The sequence below is a fragment of the Anomaloglossus baeobatrachus genome, unplaced genomic scaffold, assembly GCF_048569485.1.
Source record: "Anomaloglossus baeobatrachus isolate aAnoBae1 unplaced genomic scaffold, aAnoBae1.hap1 Scaffold_5330, whole genome shotgun sequence".
NCBI classification, from domain to species: Eukaryota; Metazoa; Chordata; class Amphibia; order Anura; family Aromobatidae; genus Anomaloglossus; species Anomaloglossus baeobatrachus.
Window position 1 is genome coordinate 1,824 of NW_027444703.1, and position 16,678 is coordinate 18,501.

General features: G+C 54.2%; 1 protein-coding gene across 1 annotated transcript; it reads left to right on the forward strand.

Moving 5' to 3' along the window:
- Positions 1-4,936: 4,936 nt before the first annotated feature.
- Positions 4,937-5,851, forward strand: LOC142283179 (taste receptor type 2 member 9-like). Its single transcript, XM_075333091.1, has one exon. The coding sequence runs from the start codon at positions 4,937-4,939 to the stop codon at positions 5,849-5,851; it is 915 nt and encodes a 304-aa protein (XP_075189206.1).
- Positions 5,852-16,678: the final 10,827 nt, after the last annotated feature.

Here is a 16,678-nt window from a genome sequence, read left to right on the forward strand (position 1 = left end):
GGGATTCCGCGGACCACCCGACGGCCGTTTCGGTAAAGCTAGGTTACCTTCGTCTATGGCTGGATTCAGAGGATTTGTTTTATATTAATGGCGCCGAAATGCTTCCTTGCTTGTCTTCAGACCATGTTTCATGGTAGACACCACTTTCGCCTTCATGCTGTTTGCCGCCCAGCAGCGGATCGAACCGCTCAGATCCGTGGGCAATGTCCGTTCGTTGCTCGAGGGTCTCCAGACCCGGGGGCTTGGGTCCACACTCTAAAAGTAAAAAGGGGATATTTACAGGGGATTTGGTATAGTTTGTGACGCTACCCGTGGTGTGCGGTAATTGGGAGTACCGCCGTTGTTGGGAGTACCCGGGGTGATGGAATGGGGCAGCAAGGTGTCGTTACCCTCCACGGGTAGGGGATGCCCCGGTGTAACGGGGGCAGGGGGCGCCTCAGGGGGTGTAGTCGGGTCCCCTCGCCTTGTGGGCCGCAGGCTGACCCCCGGCCCGGCCGTCACTAGTAATACAGGTGTGTTGTTGGGGCAGAGTGTGGATGCATGGGCACATACATGTCAGCATTCTTTCTGTGCTCTTCAGCTCCCTTTTCACACACAGGAAAGAGGCAGTTACAGACAGCAGGTAAACTAAACACCAATTTATTGTATAGCGCTTCCATTCTTTGTTTGCAGCAGGTTTACTTCAGTACGTTCCACATTAAAGGTTCTTTCCTTACAAAACGGTTCCCTTTACAAAACGGTTCCCTTTACAAAACGGTTCCCTTTACAAAACGGTTCCCTTTTTCCCCGGTAACTTTCCTTTGCCTGCAGGGGCCAAGTGTTATCCCCCTGGTAGCTGCACTCCAGTCCCGGGTTTAGTCCAGCCCTATCCTAGGGGTTTGTTTAGACTATGGGACGGCTCCAGTACTCACTACCGGCTCCTGACTAGTTCCGACTTCTCCACTTCTTCTCAAGGGTTTACTCTGCTTTTCCTTGCTACGGGTGTTCCCGTCTCCGCTTCTTCTGCCTCTGCACCCACTTCCACACTCTGCCCCGTCACCTCAGACTGAGCTTGCTTGCCTCTCACATCTCACTGCACACTGGACTCTGCATTCAGAACCCTTCCTTCCCCACCTAGGCTGCTCTGCCCCTTCCTTCCCTGCCACTGTTACCAGGGGAACCACTGCTCTACACTGGCACCTAGTGGGGAAACAGTTTATGACAGGTAACATTTTACCATCAACATTTACAATTTGCCACCATACTACTGTGGCGTCTTCAGGGGGGGAAAAACCGCTCCTTCACTACCAGGGGTCCGACTACCCCTTACATTCCTCCCCTCTTTAACCTCAGCCTCCTGGCGAGGTTCGTACCTGCAAAACAACACATGTAGGAAAACACAATACTTAAAACACACAGACTGGCACACAAGTTTGGTGCCCGGAGTCCCTCCAGGGAAGCTCCCGGTCTTAGTCGCACATCTGCCCGGAGGCCCTCCTCAGGCGCTCCCGGTCTTAGCTGACCTTCTGCCCGGAGGCTATTTCCAAGCGCTCCCGGTCTTTGGGTGGGCAGAAAACAACAAGACAACAAGATTCCTTCTTAACAGTCACGGAAGGAGTCCACGCACAGTTCTGCATTAAGCTCCTCCCGGGTTCAGTACTTTTAACGTTACTGTAACTGGAAACATTCACCGGCTTTCAACAGTACTGGTTTTCAACGGCAAACAAATCACTCTCTTCCGGACGATTACCTCTGGTTCTGGGATATCTTGCCAGTATGGGGCCTTAACTCCTGAGGGGGGCAGAGGGCCTACCTTAACAGACGCGGGCGCCTCCGGAATCTGTACGGATGCTCCTGGTGGCCCGCTCCCCAGAGTCAGCCGGGACTTGTAGGTGGCCCGGACTTCCGTCGTCGTTTCCCCGGTAACGGCATCCCATGAGGTAAAAAACGTGACCTTTGCTGGTTTCTCCGAGACTCCAGTCAGGGACGGTATCATGCTTGCCGGCAACGTGATGGTGGGTAACTCTCCCACCGAGCTCTCCATCGGACGTTCTCTTCTGCGTCCTACGGGCACCAGCGCGCCCGCTACGGCTTGCTTGTCTGTCCTGGCCTCCATTCTGTTTAGCGCAGGTAACTGGAACTGTTGCTTCTGCTGCTGGGATTGCAATGGCGCCGGGGAGGGTGGAGGCGGTTCTTCTTTTCCCGCTTTAGCACACACTCCGCCCCCGGCTTCACCCACCAGGTATGCATAGCGTTGATGACGCCTTTTATTTCTTGCGGCGCCGCCCACGTCTCTAGACCTCTGCAGCTTCTTGGGGCAGGTACCTCCCCTCTTTGGGCGGTGCACTCTGGGCTTATTCCTCCCAGGCCAGCCCAGCGTTTTTCGTTTGGCGCCAACTTTTCGCGCCTCTGCTGAGTCCATGAGGACGGCCGCCATCTTGCCGCCATCTTGTGGCCTGTTCAGCACGTCAGGCACCACTTGATCTTCCTCACAGTCTCTGGTCGGGGTTTCTTGCATGCAGGCTTTATCCTGCCGACTACGCCAAAATGTAACGGGGGCAGGGGGCGCCTCAGGGGGTGTAGTCGGGTCCCCTCGCCTTGTGGGCCGCAGGCTGACCCCCGGCCTGGCCGTCACTAGTAATACAGGTGTGTTGTTGGGGCAGAGTGTGGATGGCAGGGGCACATACATTTCAGCATTCTTTCTGTGCTCTTCAGCTCCCTTTTCACACACAGGAAAGAGGCAGTTACAGACAGCAGGTAAACTAAACACCAATTTATTGTATAGCGCTTCCATTCTTTGTTTGCAGCAGGTTTACTTCAGTACGTTCCACATTAAAGGTTCTTTCCTTACAAAACGGTTCCCTTTACAAAACGGTTCCCTTTACAAAACGGTTCCCTTTTTCCCCGGTAACTTTCCTTTGCCTGCAGGGGCCAAGTGTTATCCCCCTGGTAGCTGCACTCCAGTCCCGGGTTTAGTCCAGCCCTATCCTAGGGGTTTGTTTAGACTATGGGACGGCTCCAGTACTCACTACCGGCTCCAGACTAGTTCCGACTTCTCCACTTCTTCTCAAGGGTTTACTCTGCTTTTCCTTGCTACGGGTGTTCCCGTCTCCGCTTCTTCTGCCTCTGCACCCACTTCCACACTCTGCCCCGTCACCTCAGACTGAGCTTGCTTGCCTCTCACATCTCACTGCACACTGGACTCTGCATTCAGAACCCTTCCTTCCCCACCTAGGCTGCTCTGCCCCTTCCTTCCCTGCCACTGTTACCAGGGGAACCACTGCTCTACACTGGCACCTAGTGGGGAAACAGTTTATGACAGGTAACATTTTACCATCAACATTTACAATTTGCCACCATACTACTGTGGCGTCTTCAGGGGGGGAAAAACCGCTCCTTCACTACCAGGGGTCCGACTACCCCTTACACCGGGACTCTGGAAGATGCTACGGGTTGCTGTGACGGGGGAGATCACTCATGTACTCACTCAGCCAGTAAGCAGACGCTGACAACCGGGTAAACCAAGTCTCTGAGTGCTGCTGCCTCTCAAGGGGAGCTCGTCCGGGTCCTGTCCCCTGCAGCACTGCCTGGTGATCCGTGACCTGCCTCCTGGCACAAAGTGTAAATTCACCGTAGTGGTCCAGTAGTCTGGAGCTAGCCAGGCCCCGCTCCCCACTGTGGCTAAGTTTGGGAGCCTGCTCTCAGGACTCACACTTGGGATTTTCTGGACCGTTTTGTTGGAAGGCCCTATCCCCCTCGTTGCGCTAGTGCCCCGATTCTGGAGCTAACAGGGGAACAGTCCATAAAGGCTCCGTTCTCCGTAGGTTAATTGCCGGGTTGCCTGAAGCTTCTCCCTGACCTAGGGTCCGTGTATCCCGCCGTGCCTTCGGTCCTGGACCGGTGATAGGACCAGGCTGCCGATCGTTCACTCAACAGGTCCAGGCACCTTGCCTCAATCCCATGCAACCGGGGGTCCGACTCCTCTAGGTCCAAACCACCGCCTTCAACCTAGACAGCTGCTCTGGGGAGCCACCGCTCCTTGCTTCCTCCACTTCACTCCTCTCCTTACTTCACTTCACTGACACTCTCCTGACCCTCCCTTCCTGACTCCTAGGTGGGTGGCCCTAATTCCGCTTAAGCCGCCCACTGGTGTGTCTGGTGGGTGTGCTGCAGGGTGTCTCTAGGATTTGATTTGCTGTTGGGGGCAGCACTGTAAGATAGGGACCCAGAACCATGAGGGATTTGAATACTGCACTAAGGTAACAGAGCGTGCAGTACCCTGTGACGACCTGATAGTCCAGGGGCGTCACACTGTCACTAAGGGGCGCACTCATTCTATGGTAATGAAAAATCAGCAAGCTAATCTTGCACCGAGCCTGTGGAAGCTGCAGACTGTGAGGCACGAGGTCTACAGGAGCCTCCTTACGTGTACAGCTGCTCAACACCGCCATCCAGCAGGTCAGAGGACGTACCCGGACGTACCAGGAGCATGGTGCCTCGGTTAGGAAAGACTGCGGTGATGGACAAGCACTCCACATCTTGCGAGGGGAGGAAGCAGCAAATACTGTACAAAATGCAGCATTTTCACAACAGGTCTGGAAAGCAGAAGAAAGAAAGTATGAAATATCCTGACGAAACCTTTACTGGGGAAAGTGTCGTGTGATAAAGTACACACCCTTACATAAGAACTATTACCACTGTACCCCAGGAGAATGCCCCCCTCTATTTAGCTATAACCTTTCCGGCATGGGCCTCTCTATAGTAACCTTGCAGATCTGTATTCCATGCTGTGATCATACACATGGGTAGATCGTTTGCATGAAGATCTAAAAAAACCTGAAATATTTGCATGAGAACAAAGGCAATTAATCTCCATCAATGAGGCCTCCTGAGCTTGACTCCACTCAATGTCAAATCCATCAGGAGCTTGAGGCGAGCGGAGAAAGCATCAGACAAGATGATGACCTTCTCCTGGAGATTCGGGTTCATCTTTGCGGTGGTTGAATGCGTCATCGGGATTCTTTTCAACATCTTCATTATCATACAGAACATCCTGGACTGGAAACATGGAAGACGCCTGAGCCTGTGCGATAAGATCCTGGTCCTCATGGCTGTAAACAATGTCTGCCTCCAGTGTGATATGAACGTTGCCACCTTCCTCTACATTGTCTTCCCTTCAATGGTCCAGTTTAAGAACGCCTATTCCACCTTGTCAGTTTTCCTGATATTTCAGTTTTACTTCAGTTTTTGGATCACAGCCGGACTTTGCATCTTCTATTGTCTGAGGATCGTCAGCTTCAAACATCACCTCTTCGTCCGTCTGAAGATGAACTTCTCGGATGTGGTTGCCAGGTTTCTTATGTTGGCAGCTGCAGGGTCATTTGGCATCAGCGTTCTCTCCATTTGGCACATTGAAGTGGCCCCTTCCAATGAGAATGCGAATGTCTCAAGTGGTGTCTTCATGAATGATATCTTCATTCTCGTAAGTCCATCCTATAAAGTTCTGTCCATTGTGGTGGGCTGCTGCATTCCCTTTATACTCACTGTCCTCTCCATAATCCTCACGTTGTTCTCCCTGGTGAGACACATCCGGACTATGAAGTACCACCAGGCTGGCTTCAGTATGCCCAGAATGGACGCTCATATTCGAGCAGCTCGGATTATGGTTCACCTCACAGCCCTATATGCAGCCTTTTACATCTCCGAGGTTTGCCTTCTGGCATCTTCACTGAATATCGACACATTTTGGGAATTTTTGTCTTTGATTTTTGTGTTAATCTTTCCTACAGCCCAGTCCTTAATCATCATCTTGGGGAACTCCAAGCTTCGATCTTCCTGTCTACGGATGAGCCGATGTCCCGGGTATCTATAAATGGCAGCCCGAGAGCAGAGGAACCTCTACTGTTAGACTTATTCACCTGCTAATCTTTAATAAAGTCATCCTTGCACAGATTCACACACAGTAGTGCCGAGCTGCGGGCAGATGTGCGGACAGTTCTCCACCGTGACTTTAGGACCTTCTGAGAAATATTGATGCTTGCTTTACTTGAATTTACTGCTGCGAGTCCATCACTTTATAAGAATCCTTAGAGTGTGAAGTGTTTGAAAAGCTTGGTGTAAATAAATGCCAAGACTTTGCTCAGAGCCATAGTGACCAGAAACCTAAGAGTGTTGTGTGTGTCCTCTCCGGCTGACCTGATAGACACCATCTAAAAGGGAATCCATTGTGGAGTAGATTGTCTTCTCCAACATCTCATACCCCACAGTTAGGAAACAGCCAATCACTCAAAGTCTTCTTGAATCTTTATTCAGGTAAAAATACAAAGTCCTTGACCATTAGGGCAGACGGGCTTATGCCGAGACCCTGCTTCCAAGAGCGGCAATATGGCAGCACTCAGCAGGGACTGCCGTCACTCTGGGCAACGCTGTGACTGGAAATCGCCAGCTCCTCTCAGGGATATAGCATATTTTATACTAGTAAATCATTCAGGCAATGTGGTAGTGCTAGGAGGGGCTGCTGATAAGTCTTTGGCTTTACCCAGAAAGAAACGAGATAGGATGATGTAATTTTCCATTTCTTCCATATACTCTCCACTGATGACAACACACTTCATACATCGGTATTCCATGTTCTGTAAGCCTAGCAAAAAAAAGGATTTTGGTTGTGCCTCAAACCAGGCATCTGTAGCAGCCATGGCATCAGAAATGGTGTGAAATTTCGTACCCTTGAGGTGTTTCTTCAGGTTTGGAAACAGATGATAGTCGGAGGGAGCTAGATCCAGTGAATTAGGTGGGTGGTCACCAGCTGGAAGCCCGGCTCTGCCAGTTTTGTCGTGGTCACTTGTGCAGTGTGAGCGGAGGCGTTGTCTTGCAGGAACAAGATTCCTTTGGACAGCTTGCCACACCTTTTGGCCCTCAGAGCTGCCTTCAATTGGTCCAAAAGTTCAATGTAATACCTTGCATTGATGGTGGAACCATTTTGAAGGTAGTCCACTAGCAGCACACCCTACTTATCCCAGAACACAGACGCCATCACCTTAGTGGCTGAGTTTTGTACCCTGACTTATTTGGACGAGGAGAACCACTGTGCCTCCGCTCTTGTGACTGCTCCTTGTTTTCAGGGTCATACAAATAAATCCAGGTCTCATCCATAGTGACCGGTCGATCCAGGAAAATCTTATCAGTCCGTATACGCTGACAAATGGAGCGGGAAGTTGTCACTCGCTGCTTCTCTGATCTGTGGTCAGACATTTGGGGATCCACTTTGCAGATCGCATCCTCATGTCCAAATATTCATGGATAATGACACAAACACGTTCAGGGGAAATCCCCATGATGTCTGCTATTGCTTTAGCTGAAATTGGTGGATTCTCCAGTATGAGGTTGTGCACAGCATCGACGATCTCCGGAACAACAACCACTCTCGGGCGTCCAGGACGTTCCTCATCATTGGGGCTGAAGTGGCCGTTTTACATTTGGCAACCCAGTTCTTACCTGTGGAATATGAAGGGCATTGATCCCCCAATGTCTGTGACATATCACCATGAATATCCACTGCGGACTTTCCTTGTAGAAACAAGAGTTTTATCCTCTTCTGCTCTCAGTTGTGTGAATATCGCATTAGACTCCGCCATTTTGTTTTCCTGCGTGCGCATAATACTGTTGCCATAAGCAACAAACACAAAATTTTTAAAACTTATTAGCCACATAAGGCTTTTATGTGATGTAACATTCGTTACCATAGAAACAAAAAAATTACAAAGCCAAAGACTTATCAGCAGCCCCTCGTATATCTGGGGACATAGCCGCTTCCCTTCAAGTCACTGATTCTAAAATGAATCTAAAAATACAACTCAAGAGCAGGAAAAGAGGCGATCATGAACCCCAATATCTGTGCGGTAGATACAAAGAGTCACCGAATCCCATGGGTCAGCGCCTCCAGGAAAATAAGAAGTGCTGCATCCTCCTGAAATACGCCGCCACGTCTCCCATTACCCCTGAAAACGTCACCCGCCCCAGCCACGTCTCCCATTACCCCTGAAAATGTTGCCCGCCTCAGCCACGTCTCCCAGTACCCCTGTAAACGCCTCACTTCCCAGCCACGTCTCCCAGTACCCTGAAAACGCCTCACTCCCCAGCCACATCTCCCATTACCCCTGAAAACGCCTCACTCCCCAGCCACGTCTCCCATTACCCCTGAAAACGTCACCCGCCCCAGCCACGTCTCCCATTACCCCTGAAAATGTCGCCCGCCCCAGCCACGTCTCCCATTACCCCTGAAAACACCTAACTCCCCAGCCACATCTCCCATTACCCCTGAAAACGCCTCACTCCCCAGCCACATCTTCCATTACCCCTCAAAACGCCTCACTCCCCAGCCACGTCTCCCAGTACCCCTGAAAACACCTCACTCCTCAGCCACGTCATCTATTACCCCTGAAAACGTCACCTGCCCCAGCCACGTCTCCCATTACCCCTGAAAACATCGCCCGCCCCATCCACGTCTCCCATTACCCCTGAAAACGTCGCCCGCCCCAGCCACGTCTCCCATTACCCCTGAAAACATTTAACTCCCCACTCCCAAGCCACATCTCCCATTACCCCTGAAAATGCCTCACTCCCCAGCCACATCTCCCATTACCCCTGAAAACACCTAACTCCCCAGCCACATCTCCCATTACCCCTGAAAACGCCTCACTCCCCAGCCACGTCTCCCAGTACCCCTGAAAACGCCTCACTCCTCAGCCACGTCTCCCATTACCCCTGAAAACGCCTCACTCCCCAGCCACGTCTCCCATTACCCCTGAAAATGCCTCACTCCCCAGCCACGTCTCCCATTACCCCTGAAAATGCCTCACTCCACAGCCACGTCTCCCATTACCCCTGAAAATGCCTCACTCCCCAGCCACGTCTCCCATTAACCCTGAAAATGCCTAACTCCCCAGCCACATCTCCCATTACCCCTGAAAACGCCTCACTCCCCAGCTACATCTCCAATTACCCCTGAAAACGCCTCACTCCCCAGCCACGTCTCCCATTACCCCTGAAAATGCCTCACTCCCCAGCCACATCTCCCATTACCCCTGAAAATGCCTCACTCCCCAGCCACGTCTCCCATTACCCCTGAAAATGCCTCACTCCCCAGCCACGTCTCCCATTACCCCTGAAAATGCCTCACTCCCCAGCCACGTCTCCCATTACCCCTGAAAACGCCTCACTCCCCAGCCACGTCTCCCATTACCCCTGAAAATGCCTCACTCCCCAGCCACGTTCCCATTACCCCTGAAAATGCCTCACTCCCCAGCCACGTCTCCCATTACCCCTGAAAATGCCTCACTCCCCAGCCACGTCTCCCATTACCCCTGAAAACGCCTCACTCCCCAGCCACGTCTCCCATTACCCCTGAAAATGCCTCACTCCCCAGCCACGTCTCCCATTACCCCTAAAAATGCCTCACTCCCCAGCCACGTCTCCCATTAACCCTGAAAACGCCTAACTCCCCAGCCACATCTCCCATTACCCCTGAAAACGCCTCACTCCCCAGCCACATCTCCCATTACACTTGAAAATGCCTCACTCCCCAGCCACGCCTCCCATTACCCCTGAAAATGCCTCACTCCCCAGCCACATCTCCCATTACCCCTGAAAACGCCTCACTCCCCAGCCACATCTCCCATTACCCCTGAAAACGCCTCACTCCCCAGCCACATCTCCCATTACCCCTGAAAACGCCTCACTCCCCAGCCACGTCTCCCATTACCCCTGAAAACGTTGCCCGCCCCAGCCACGTCTCCCAGTACCCCTGAAAACGCCTCACTCCCCAGCCACGTCTCCCAGTACCCCTGAAAACGCCTCACTCCCCAGCCACATCTCCCATTACCCCTGAAAACGCCTCACTCCCCAGCCACATCTCCCATTACCCCTGAAAACGCCTCACTCCCCAGCCACCTGTCCCATTACCCCTGAAAACGTCACCCGCCCCAGCCACATCTCCCATTACCCCTGAAAACATCGCCCGCCCCAGCCACGTCTCCCATTACCCCTGAAAACGTCGCCCGCCCCAGCCACGTCTCCCATTACCCCTGAAAACACCTAACTCCCCAGCCCCATCTCCCATTACCCCTGAAAACGCCTCACTCCCCAGCCACATCTCCCATTACCACTGAAAATGCCTCACTCCCCAGCCACATCTCCCATTACCCCTGAAAATGCCTCACTCCCCAGCCACATCTCCCATTACCCCTGAAAATGCCTCACTCCCCAACCACGTCTCCCATTACCCCTGAAAATGCCTCACTCCCCAGCCACATCTCCCATTACCCCTGAAATGCCTCACTCCCCAGCCACGTCTCCCATTACCCCTGAAAATGCCTCACTCCCCAGCCACGTCTCCCATTACCCCTGAAAATGCCTCACTCCCCAAGCCACATCTCCCATTACCCCTGAAAACGCCTCACTCCCCAGCCACATCTCCCATTACCCCTGAAAACGCCTCACTCCCCAGCCACGTCTCCCATTACCCCTAAAAATGTTGCCCGCCCCAGCCACGTCTCCCAGTACCCCTGAAAACGCCTCACTCCCCAGCCACGTCTCCCAGTACCCCTGAAAACACCTCACTCCCCAGCCACGTCTCTCCGTACCCCTGAAAACGCATCACTCCCCAGCCACATCTCCGATTACCCCTGAAAACGCCTCACTCCCCAGCCACCTGTCCCATTACCCCTGAAAACGTCACCCGCCCCAGCCACATCTCCCATTACCCCTGAAAACATCGCCCCCCCCAGCCACGTCTCCCATTACCCCTGAAAACGTCGCCCGCCCCAGCCACGTCTCCCATTACCCCTGAAAACACTTAACTCCCCAGCCCCATCTCCCATTACTCCTGAAAACGCCTCACTCCCCAGCCACATCTCCCATTACCACTGAAAATGCCTCACTCCCCAGCCACATCTCCCATTACCCCTGAAAATGCCTCACTCCCCAGCCACATCTCCCATTACCCCTGAAAATGCCTCACTCCCCAGCCACGTCTCCCATTACCCCTGAAAATGCCTCACTCCCCAGCCACGTCTCCCATTACCCCTGAAAATGCCTCACTCCCCAGCCACGTCTCCCATTACCCCTGAAAATGCCTCACTCCCCAGCCACGTCTCCCATTACCCCTGAAAATGCCTCACTCCCCAGCCGCGTCTCCCATTACCCCTGAAAATGCCTCACTCCCCAGCCACGTCTCCCATTACCACTGAAAATGCCTCACTCCCCAGCCACATCTCCCATTACCCCTGAAAATGCCTCACTCCCCAGCCAAATCTCCCATTAACCCTGAAAATGCCTCACTCCCCAGCCACGTCTCCCATTACCCCTGAAAATGCCTCACTCCCCAGCCACGTCTCCCATTACCCCTGAAAACGCCTCACTCCCCAGCCACGTCTCCCATTACCCCTGAAAATGCCTCACTCCCCAGCCACGTTCCCATTACCCCTGAAAATGCCTCACTCCCCAGCCACGTCTCCCATTACCCCTGAAAATGCCTCACTCCCCAGCCACGTCTCCCATTACCCCTGAAAACGCCTCACTCCCCAGCCACGTCTCCCATTACCCCTGAAAATGCCTCACTCCCCAGCCACGTCTCCCATTACCCCTAAAAATGCCTCACTCCCCAGCCACGTCTCCCATTAACCCTGAAAACGCCTAACTCCCCAGCCACATCTCCCATTACCCCTGAAAACGCCTCACTCCCCAGCCACATCTCCCATTACCCTTGAAAATGCCTCACTCCCCAGCCACGCCTCCCATTACCCCTGAAAATGCCTCACTCCCCAGCCACATCTCCCATTACCCCTGAAAACGCCTCACTCCCCAGCCACATCTCCCATTACCCCTGAAAACGCCTCACTCCCCAGCCACATCTCCCATTACCCCTGAAAACGCCTCACTCCCCAGCCACGTCTCCCATTACCCCTGAAAACGTTGCCCGCCCCAGCCACGTCTCCCAGTACCCCTGAAAACGCCTCACTCCCCAGCCACGTCTCCCAGTACCCCTGAAAACGCCTCACTCCCCAGCCACATCTCCCATTACCCCTGAAAACGCCTCACTCCCCAGCCACATCTCCCATTACCCCTGAAAACGCCTCACTCCCCAGCCACCTGTCCCATTACCCCTGAAAACGTCACCCGCCCCAGCCACATCTCCCATTACCCCTGAAAACATCGCCCGCCCCAGCCACGTCTCCCATTACCCCTGAAAACGTCGCCCGCCCCAGCCACGTCTCCCATTACCCCTGAAAACACCTAACTCCCCAGCCCCATCTCCCATTACCCCTGAAAACGCCTCACTCCCCAGCCACATCTCCCATTACCACTGAAAATGCCTCACTCCCCAGCCACATCTCCCATTACCCCTGAAAATGCCTCACTCCCCAGCCACATCTCCCATTACCCCTGAAAATGCCTCACTCCCCAACCACGTCTCCCATTACCCCTGAAAATGCCTCACTCCCCAGCCACATCTCCCATTACCCCTGAAATGCCTCACTCCCCAGCCACGTCTCCCATTACCCCTGAAAATGCCTCACTCCCCAGCCACGTCTCCCATTACCCCTGAAAATGCCTCACTCCCCAAGCCACATCTCCCATTACCCCTGAAAACGCCTCACTCCCCAGCCACATCTCCCATTACCCCTGAAAACGCCTCACTCCCCAGCCACGTCTCCCATTACCCCTAAAAATGTTGCCCGCCCCAGCCACGTCTCCCAGTACCCCTGAAAACGCCTCACTCCCCAGCCACGTCTCCCAGTACCCCTGAAAACACCTCACTCCCCAGCCACGTCTCTCCGTACCCCTGAAAACGCATCACTCCCCAGCCACATCTCCGATTACCCCTGAAAACGCCTCACTCCCCAGCCACCTGTCCCATTACCCCTGAAAACGTCACCCGCCCCAGCCACATCTCCCATTACCCCTGAAAACATCGCCCCCCCCAGCCACGTCTCCCATTACCCCTGAAAACGTCGCCCGCCCCAGCCACGTCTCCCATTACCCCTGAAAACACTTAACTCCCCAGCCCCATCTCCCATTACTCCTGAAAACGCCTCACTCCCCAGCCACATCTCCCATTACCACTGAAAATGCCTCACTCCCCAGCCACATCTCCCATTACCCCTGAAAATGCCTCACTCCCCAGCCACATCTCCCATTACCCCTGAAAATGCCTCACTCCCCAGCCACGTCTCCCATTACCCCTGAAAATGCCTCACTCCCCAGCCACGTCTCCCATTACCCCTGAAAATGCCTCACTCCCCAGCCACGTCTCCCATTACCCCTGAAAATGCCTCACTCCCCAGCCACGTCTCCCATTACCCCTGAAAATGCCTCACTCCCCAGCCGCGTCTCCCATTACCCCTGAAAATGCCTCACTCCCCAGCCACGTCTCCCATTACCACTGAAAATGCCTCACTCCCCAGCCACATCTCCCATTACCCCTGAAAATGCCTCACTCCCCAGCCAAATCTCCCATTAACCCTGAAAATGCCTCACTCCCCAGCCACGTCTTCCATTACCCCTGAAAATGCCTCACTCCCCAGCCACGTCTCCCATTACCCCTGAAAATGCCTCACTCCCCAGCCACGTCTCCCATTACCCCTGAAAATGCCTCACTCCCCAGCCACGTCTCTCATTACCCCTGAAAATGCCTCACTCCCCAGCCACGTCTCCCATTACCCCTGAAAATGCCTCACTCCCCAGCAACGTCTCCCATTACCCCTGAAAATGCCTCACTCCCCAGCCACGTCTCCCATTACCCCTAAAAATGCCTCACTCCCCAGCCACGTCTCCCATTAACCCTGAAAACGCCTAACTCCCCAACCACATCTCCCATTACCCCTGAAAACGCCTCACTCCCCAGCTACATCTCCCATTACCGCTGAAAATGCCTCACTCCCCAGCCACATCGCCCATTACCCCTGAAAACGCCTCACTCCCCAGCCACATCTCCCATTATCCCTGAAAACATCGCCCGCCCCAGCCACGTCTCCCATTACCCCTGAAAACGTCGCCCGCCCCAGCCACGTCTCCCATTACCCCTGAAAACATTTAACTCCCCAGCCACATCTCCCATTACCCCTGAAAACACCTAACTCCCCAGCCACATCTCCCATTACCCCTGAAAACGCCTCACTCCCCAGCCACATCTCCCATTACCCCTGAAAATGCCTCACTCCCCAGCCACGTCTCCCATTACCCCTGAAAATGCCTCACTCCCCAGCCACATCTCCCATTACCCCTGAAAATGCCTCACTCCCCAGTCACGTCTCCCATTACCCCTGAAAATGCCTCACTCCCCAGCCATGTCTCCCATTACCCCTGAAAATGCCTCACTCCCCAGCCACGTCTCCCATTACCCCTGAAAACGCCTCACTCCCCAGCCACGTCTCCCATTACCCCTGAAAATGCCTCACTCCCCAGCCACGTCTCCCATTATCCCTGAAAATGCCTCACTCCCCAGCCACGTCTCCCATTACCCCTAAAAATGCCTCACTCCCCAGCCACGTCTCCCATTAACCCTGAAAACGCCTAACTCCCCAGCCACATCTCCCATTACCCCTGAAAACGCCTCACTCCCCAGCCACATCTCCCATTACCCCTGAAAATGCCTCACTCCCCAGCCACGTCTCCCATTACCCCTGAAAACGCCTCACTCCCCAGCCACATCTCCCATTACCCCTGAAAACGCCTCACTCCCCAGCCACATCTCCCATTACCCCTGAAAACGACTCACTGCCCAGCCACATCTCCCATTACCCCTGAAAACGTTGCCCGCCCCAGCCACGTCTCCCAGTACCCCTGAAAACGCCTCACTCCCCAGCCACGTCTCCCAGTACCCCTGAAAACGCCTCACTCCCCAGCCACGTCTCCCATTACCCCTGAAAACGCCTCACTCCCCAGCCACATCTCCCATTACCCCTGAAAACGTCACCCGCCCCAGCCACATCTCCCATTACCCCTGAAAACGTCACCCGCCCCAGCCACATCTCCCATTACCCCTGAAAACATCGCCCGCCCCAGCCACGTCTCCAATTACCCCTGAAAACTTCGCGCACCCCAGCCACGTCTCCCATTACCCCTGAAAACACCTAACTCCCAGCCACATCTCCCATTACCACTGAAAATGCCTCACTCCCCAGCCACATCTCCCATTACCCCTGAAAATGCCTCACTCCCCAGCCACATCTCCCATTACCACTAGAAAATGCCTCACTCCCCAGCCACGTCTCCCATTACCCCTGAAAATGCCTCACTCCCCAGCCACGTCTCCCATTACCCCTGAAAATGCCTCACTCCCCAGCCACGTCTCCCATTACCCCTGAAAATGCCTCACTCCCCAGCCACGTCTCCCATTACCCCTGAAAATGCCTCACTCCCCAGCCACATCTCCCATTACCCCTGAAAAAACGCCTCACTCCCCAGCCACATCTCCCATTACCCCTGAAAACGCCTCACTCCCCAGCCACGTCTCCAATTACCCCTAAAAACGTTGCCCGCCCCAGCCACGTCTCCCAGTACCCCTGAAAATGCCTCACTCCCCAGCCACGTTTCCCAGTACCCCTAAAAACGCCTCACTCCCCAGCCACGTCTCCCAGTACCCCTGAAAATGCCTCACTCCCCAGCCACATCTCCCATTACCCCTGAAAACGCCTCACTCCCCAGCCACCTGTCCCATTACCCCTGAAAACGTCACCCGCCCCAGCCACATCTCCCATTACCCCTGAAAACATCGCCCGCCCCAGCCACGTCTCCCATTACCCCTGAAAACGTCGCCCGCCCCAGCCACGTCTCCCATTACCCCTGAAAACACCTAACTCCCCAGCCCCATCTCCCATTACCCCTGAAAACACCTCACTCCCCAGCCACAGCTCCCATTACCACTGAAAATGCCTCACTCCCCAGCCACATCTCCCATTACCCCTGAAAATGCCTCACTCCCCAGCCACATCTCCCATTACCCCTGAAAATGCCTCACTCCCCAGCCACGTCTCCCATTACCCCTGAAAATGCCTCACTCCCCAGCCACGTCTCCCATTACCCCTGAAAATGCCTCACTCCCCAGCCACGTCTCCCATTACCCCTGAAAATGCCTCACTCCCCAGCCACGTCTCCCATTACCCCTGAAAATGCCTCACTCCCCAGCCACGTCTCCCATTACCCCTGAAAATGCCTCACTCCCCAGCCACGTCTCCCATTACCCCTGAAAATGCCTCACTCCCCAGCCACATCTCCCATTATCCCTGAAAATGCCTCACTCTCCAGCCACGTCTCCCATTACCCCTGAAAATGCCTCACTCCCCAGCCACGTCTCCCATTACCCCTGAAAATGCCTCACTCCCCAGCCGCGTCTCCCATTACCCCTGAAAATGCCTCACTCCCCAGCCACGTCTCCCATTACCACTGAAAATGCCTCACTCCCCAGCCACATCTCCCATTACCCCTGAAAATGCCTCACTCCCCAGCCACATCTCCCATTAACCCTGAAAATGCCTCACTCCCCAGCCACGTCTTCCATTACCCCTGAAAATGCCTCACTCCCCAGCCACGTCTCCCATTACCCCTGAAAATGCCTCACTCCCCAGCCACGTCTCCCATTACCCCTGAAAATGCCTCACTCCCCAGCCACGTCTCTCATTACCCCTGAAAATGCCTCACT